Source organism: Cannabis sativa, chromosome X, assembly GCF_029168945.1.
Source record: "Cannabis sativa cultivar Pink pepper isolate KNU-18-1 chromosome X, ASM2916894v1, whole genome shotgun sequence".
Taxonomy (NCBI): Eukaryota; Viridiplantae; Streptophyta; class Magnoliopsida; order Rosales; family Cannabaceae; genus Cannabis; species Cannabis sativa.
In genome coordinates, this window is record NC_083610.1 from 49604920 (window position 1) to 49612496 (window position 7577).

At 36.0% G+C, this 7577-nt stretch overlaps 1 protein-coding gene across 1 annotated transcript; it reads left to right on the top strand.

Annotated features, from left to right (window-relative positions):
• Positions 1-4734: 4734 nt before the first annotated feature.
• On the top strand, positions 4735-6826 carry LOC133032431 (uncharacterized). Its single transcript, XM_061106371.1, has 2 exons — positions 4735-6655; positions 6734-6826. The coding sequence occupies exon 1, from the start codon at positions 4794-4796 to the stop codon at positions 5667-5669; it is 876 nt and encodes a 291-aa protein (XP_060962354.1). The 5' UTR covers positions 4735-4793; the 3' UTR covers positions 5670-6655; positions 6734-6826.
• Positions 6827-7577: the final 751 nt, after the last annotated feature.

Below are 7577 nucleotides of genomic sequence, written 5' to 3' on the forward strand. Positions count from 1 at the left end.
GTTTCAAAAAATTAGTTTAGAAATAAAAATTTCAAAATGGAATTAGTGTGTGATATAATTTTATTTTTTTGAGATAATAGTGTGAGATATAATTGATTATATATATGTATGTATAATTTAGTAACTAAGTAACTTGTTACAATTTTGTATAACTAGTTATAAGTTATGAAATAATTAATTTTGTAATTTCGTTGTATTTCTTTATATTATAGGGGTTCGGCATAATTTTGTGTGTAGCGTATTTGGGCTTGCAATTATAGGTATATACTTTTACTAACTTTTTCTTAATATATAATTAATTATCAATGCATGTTAGTTGAGTTTGAATATCTTAAATATTCATCCGTAGTGAAGTAGGTTCTGCGAATACATGTACTGCGGTCGGATGGGTGGATTAATTTTGTATTGTTTATCTGTTTTGTTTGTTATTTTAGGCACTTGTAAAATTTTTGGGAACGTCCAATTACAGCTGTTATGCTGCCGAAATTTCGGTAGAATTAGGATAAATCTTACTAAAACCATTCATAATATAGTTAATTATAACATAGTAATAAGAAGTTAGGTCACATAAAAAATAATAATATTCACATTTATGAAAACTTTTTAATTTTACCAACATTCTAATCAACTAAACAACCTAATAACATGAACTAATGTAAAACGAAAATTTGAGTAATTTTTAGATTAATATGAATAAATTGTGTGAGAGACTTAGTTAGTTACATTGTGTAATTAGTAACTAGATATAATTAGTTACTAAATAAATTAACAAAATAAACATATAAAATCCTTCTTTTTTTATTTTTTTCTTTCATTTGAGAGGTTCAATGTGGATTTTTATTTTTCAAAGAAAATAAAGAGCAAAAGTTAATTAAAAGGGGAAAATATTAGTTAATACCTTTATTGCTTTACCAAAAATTTTTCCCCTCAATTTTATTTATTAAAAATATTTAACATTTTAATAACATTCTAATCAACAAAACAACCTAATAATATGAACTAATCTAAAACGAGAATTTAAGTAATTTATAAATTAATATGAATAAATTGTGAGAAACTTAGTTAGTTACATTGTGTAATTAGTAACTAGCTATAAGTAGTTACTAAATACTGAATTTTTTTGGATAGGATTTTTGTTATGGATAAATCATGGATGCGTGAGGAGAGAGACACACGCGATTTCAAGTAGGGTTCGATGCATTTTTAGAGTTTGCCTTAAAGAATTCTACAAATCACGATCGTATTCATTGTCCGTGTGTAGATTGTTGTAATGTATCTAAAGGGAATATTACAATGATTAAGGACCATGTGTATTTACGAGGTTTCAATAGAAGTTATACTAATTGGTATTACCATGGCGAACATTTACCTAATGATCCATATCCATTAGGAAAGCGGGGGGTAGATGATATCGAGGGTAATGATTTCGATGATTATCCATTGGACTTGCTTAACGAAGCACAGGAGGAATTTCTTAATGATCCTGAGAAATTCGATAATTTTCTTAGTGATGCTGATAAACCTCTGTTCGATGGTTGTAAAAAACTAAGATTACCAACAATGGTAAAGTTTTACAACATAAAAGCAGAAAATGGAGTGAGCGATAAATGTTTTACTCAATTTTTAGCTGTTTTTAAAGATATCTTACCATTTGCCAACTGCTTTCCGGAATCTACTTATGAAGTGAAAAAAACGTTAAATTCTATAGGATTGAAGTATGAAAAAATTCATGCATGTCCGAACGATTGCATTTTATATCGTAAGGAATATGCAGACATGAATTATTGCCCGACTTGCGGTTTATCCCGCCATAAAGTAAACAAGAGTAAGGAGAATAGGAAACTTATCCCCCAAAAAGTGATGTGGTACATGCCTTTGATTCCGCGACTGAAACGATTATATCGTAGTGCAGAACATTCTGAAAATTTGATTTGGCATGAGACCAAGAGAGTGAAAGATGGAAAACTTAGACATCCTGCAGATTCCCAAGCTTGGAAAAAAGTGAACTACATAAATCCTGAATTCAAATCTGAACCAAGACACATTCGTCTCGGTACGTACGCGGATGGAGTAAATCCACATAGATCTCTAAGTAGTCGTCATAGTTCATGGCCTGTCTTCCTAGTTATGTACAATCTTCCTCCCTGGTTAGTGATGAAGAGGAAATTTAACATGCTTTCTTTAATGATATCAGGCCCGCAACAACCTGGACATAATATCGATGTATATTTGGAACCATTGATTGACGATTTAATAGAATTGTATGAGAACGGGGTTCAGGTCTATGATTGTAACGCCCTAATGCTAAGGCACGCTACAGTGCTTTTTCAATTATTGTGCAAACTTTGCTAATCAAAGTAATTTCTCGAAAAACGTGTCCAATTAAAATTTTTGCCTTAAACATTAAACTTTATAAAATAATATAATATTTACAAATCCCGGGATCCCGATTTCAAACTTTTGAAAATTTACTGTTTAAACTTTATATTCAAAATATACAAGTTCTGGGTCGCACAGCGACTTTCAAAATACAACACCCAGATGTCCCGAGACCGAACACTCCAGGTCGCGCTGCTTGACATGTACAATCTCACCCGAGCTCAGGTTCACTCCTGTTCAGCTTTCGCCTTTCCTTTACCTACACATAGAAGCAGAAACTGTGAGTCGACAGACTCAGTAAGAAATGCATATAACATACCATATAATTTCCGACCTGTAAATAGGCGCCCATACACCTATTTACATAGCTTAACAAATGAGCATGAACGTTCAATACCAGGGTACGACCACTATACCACATACACAACGTACCTAGCTGTACGAGTGTTGGTAGGGTTTACCTCGATCAGTGAGTAACACTGAGTAATGTACCACACACCTTAGCATTTTTCTATGCTTGTGTTGGTATCACCGTATCGTACTCAAATCAACAACAATCATTGTACCAATACACTCTATAACTTAATTATACAAGTGTTGGTAGTGTTTAACATAACTCAAGCATGCATATATAAACACATATACACACATTCAGATAATCACATCATACATTATACACAGTTCTTACCTGTTTTCCGAATTCAAGTGTGCTGGCCGACCTGAACGGAATTCACGTGCTAGATGGATGCCCTAATCACAATAACGGTAACACAGATGAGTGACTCGCCAAATCACTTTTCGGGACTTAAAACTCGAAACTAAAAGTTTCCCTATCAATAAACCTCATGGCAATACCCTATATAACCCAAAATTGGCTAAAACTAGGGTTCTGGAAAAACCCCCAACAGTGACGGATCCAACCGTATCCCTGCTCGGGTCACCAACCGGTCGACCGGTTGGTATAGACCACCCAGAACCGGAATTCCGGTTCATCTGCAGAAACCCAAAAATTTATCCCCCTTGATTCAAATCAAGCCCAATCTTTACCAAACTCTCCAGAGCTCCTAATCAAGGCATACACAATAAAACCCAGCCAGTATTTCACCGAAAAACTCAGTGTAAACAAATATGCCATTAGAGATCAAAACTTTGAACTCAAAGCTCAAACTTGAACAATACCAAATCAAATCATCAAAACCAGCAACAAGAGGTTAATACCAACTCAAATGAACCTAGAAAACCAAACCCTAAGCAAACCTAATCCTACGACCCCAATTTCACAAAATCACACATCCAAACCAATAAAACTTAAAGAAAATAAAGAAGAAAGCTACAAGGGCTTACCTTAGTCCTAAGAACCTTGAATCTCTAGTTGATATCCAGCAAAATAAAGGAGCTGAACTTGGTTCCTTCTGGTCTAGGTTGGCCGAGCAAAGAGAAAGGGGAAAAGGTTGATTTTCCTCAATTTTGACTTTTCTTTCTTTTCTTTTTAATTTCCCTCAAAAGAAAAAGGATTCAATTAAATCCTTTGCTAAAATTACTGCTAGGTGTCACCCTAAAAGGCAGCCACCAACTCCCTTTTTGGTAATTACTAAAATGCCCTCAAAATTATAACTTGGGTATTTCTAAAGCTAGGGGTAAAATGGTCAAATTCCATAACCCCGCTCAATCCCGATATTTTATTCTCTCTAAATTATTTCCCACTATGAAATAAGGTTCTAAACTTACCCATGTGATCAATCTAGCCATCCATCGCATTTTCCGTTGTCGCCAAACAAAAATTACAAAAATAACATATTACACATATAAACTAGATAATACCCCTAGAGTTTAATAAAATCTCCGAAATTGAGAAATTATAACTCTAATATTTATTTCTAAATATTGGGGTCCACATTAAAATTTAATTCACAAATAATAATAAAATAATAAGAATTAGTGCTAATTGCCTTTTCTAATCATATTACTAGAGCGGTCATTACAATGATGGTTTTAAAAAAGAATTTTTTAATCTGAAAGCTGTGTTGTTGTGGACTGTCAGTGATTTCCCTGCTTATAGTAATTTATCAGGCTTAAGCACAAAAGGTTACGAAGGTTGTCCGATTTGTTGCACTAACACATCGGCTCGTCGCTTGGCAAATGGACACAAGATGTGTTATATGGGTCACAGACGGTACTTGCCTGCAAATCATCCTGATAGACGGAAGAAGAAAGCATTAGATGGTACTGAAGAGGGTGATATGGCTCCTTTGCCACTGTCTGGGGAACAAATTCTCCAACAAGTTCAACTTGTAGATTTTAAGTATGGAAAGACGCAAAAAAATATAAAAACTAATGGTTGTTTTCAAAGAAAGTCAATCTTCTTTCGTCTTCCATATTGGAAAAGTCTACTAGTTCGACATTGTTTGGATGTCATGCATATTGAAAAAAATGTGTGTGAGAGTATTATTGGTACCTTACTTGATATTCCCGGCAAAACTAAGGACGGTCTAAATAGTCGTTTAGATCTCGTTGAAATGGGTATACGACAATCTCTGGCACCTGAGAAGAAAGGTGAACGTTTATATTTGCCTCCTGCTTGTTTCACTTTATCCAAAAAAGAGAAACAAACAGTTTGCAAATCACTTGCAAATATGAAAGTACCCGATGGTTACTCGTCTAACATCAAAAACTTGGTGAATGAGACTGAATTGAAACTAATGGGTCTGAAATCACATGATTGTCATGCGTTAATGCAACATCTACTTCCAATTGCCATTAGATCAGTCTTGCCAAAAAATGTTCGAGAGTGTTTGACACATGTTTGCATTTTCTTTAATAGGCTGTGCGGGAAGGAATTAGAATTGGATAAGTTAGATGCATTACATGAACATGTAGTCAAAACATTGTGCAACCTGGAAAAGTTTTTTCCGCCATCTTTTTTCGACATCATGATCCATTTAATGGTTCATCTAGTGAGAGAAGCAAGGCTGTGTGGGCCGGTGTGGGCGAGATGGATGTATCCATTTGAAAGAAATATGAAGGTACTTAAAAGTTATGTGCGTAACCACTATCGGCCAGAAGCATGTATGGTTGAGTGCTACATATCTGAAGAGGCTGTGGAATTTTGTTCAGAGTACATGGCTGGAGTTGAGGCAATAGGAATTAGCAAACCAAGAACTGACCCAGATGATGTTGATAGAGGATTAAGGGGCAAAGGGACAATGGTGACAGTGTCCAAGCTTGAACTAGATCAAGCTCAATTAGTCGTGATGAACAATAACGCAGAGGTTCAACCATATATAACGTAAGTACCTTTTGTTTGATTAACATTACTTAAGTCACGATGAACAATAACTTGATTTATCTTACTTGTTTTACAGTGACCATATGGAGCTGTTACAATCAATGGTTCCAAGAAATCAAAAAAATAAACAAAAATGGGTTGCATACCAACATCGTCAAACTTTCATTGGGTGGTTAAGGAATACCATTATAGCAAAGTTGAACGAACCGAATCATGGAGTATCTGATGTGTTGAGTCGTATTGCCCTTGGACCAACTTTTGCGGTTGCAAAGCATGAAGCGTACATTGTAAGGGGTAAACGTTTTCATACAAAGTCAAGAGATGATGCTCGAGAGGTTCAAAATAGTGGTATACGTATCGTCGCAGAAACTATGCACTTTGCAAGTGCAAAAGATAGAAACCCTGTTTTAGGTACTATGACGTATTACGGGGTCATTGAAGAAATATGGGAGCTCAATTATTTTGCGTTCCGAATTCCACTTTTTAAGTGTGGCCCTCGAAGTTAATGGATCAGGGCAAAAGAGTGGCCCTCGAAGTTAATGATAAAGGTCAATACTGTGGAAAAAGCTACGCGAAGCTCGTATCCACTCTGGGAGTCAGATGTCGGCAGACAATAGGGTTGGCTTATAAAAACTGGAAAGAAGTCAACCAGACTCTGAAAAATAAAGTTTGGAAAGACATTCAGGTAAGCTATTATTTGTTAGAATTTTGATTTGTTTTTCTATTACTCCAAATGTTGACTCTAACCGTGTTTGTTTTCCTTCAAAATAAACGGGGTTCATTGTGCCGGACACCTTCAAACATGATTGTCTCATCCTAGCTGGGAAGTTAATGAAAGACTTCAAGAATAGGATGACAAAAGACATCATAATGCCCGCGTTGAAAGAGAATGATCTGGGACGACTGGCACAAGTCCCTGAAAAGCACCCGGAGATCGACGCTGCTGATTGGTGCAAATTTGTTGAAAGTCGACTAACTCCTGAATTTCTGGTACGCTAATTATATTAACACTAAGATAAACTCTTAAATACAAGTACATGTATCTAATGTATTTTTTTGGCATTGTAGGAATTGAGTAAGGTGCAACGTGAACGTTCCTCAAAAATTCAATCCAGACATCGAAGTGGTCGGAGTGGAATGGTGAACGTACGGGAAGCTGTGGTAAGTAATACTTAAAATTTAATGTGCTGTAATGTGCTACACAATTTAATTGGTACTCATTTCATTGTTATAACGTTATGTAGAAAAAGGACCTCGAAGTTGCAGATCCTCCCCGCCACCGTGTTTGGATAAAATCTCGCACCAAGAGTAGAAAACTTGTCACTGATTACGACAAGGAAATTGCCGAGAAGATAGTAAGTATATATTAATCCTTAATTGAGTTCTACTCATGAGTTAGTGTATATAATTCATATACTAATTGCTTGAATATATGCGTGCATTAGGCTCAATTAGAGGAGAAGCTTAGTCAGGGACAAATTCAGGTCCAGGGCCAAAACGATATCCTCACGCAGGCGCTCGGGACACCAGAGCATCCTGGACGTGTCGTGGCCGCCGGGTATGCTATTACTTCAAATGTTATTTATTTAGTTACACAAATGAAATCGTTGCTAATTTGCATTTTATGATTTGTAGGTTCCTGACCAGGGCATCTCAACTGTTCGGCAGGAAGAAAAGGGAAGTGTCTGATGTTGTGGCTCGGCAAGCGAAGGAGATTGAACAATTAAAAGCCGAAGTCCAATCCCTTAAGCAGTAGAGGAACGCTGCCGAACAAGAGGAAGAAGGAGAGGTGGCTGGTGAGGCGTATGTTCCACAACCATACGCTCCTCAGGATGAGGTACAACCACAAATTTATGCTGAGGAGTTCATTTCCCTCAACGACCAAGGTATCCTATACAATTTTGATGACCAT

What these genes read in the sequence shown, in the direction of transcription:
- LOC133032431 (XM_061106371.1), top strand. Translation starts at nt 4,794, where the DNA reads ATGCATATTGAAAAAAATGTGTGTGAGAGTATTATTGGTACCTTACTT.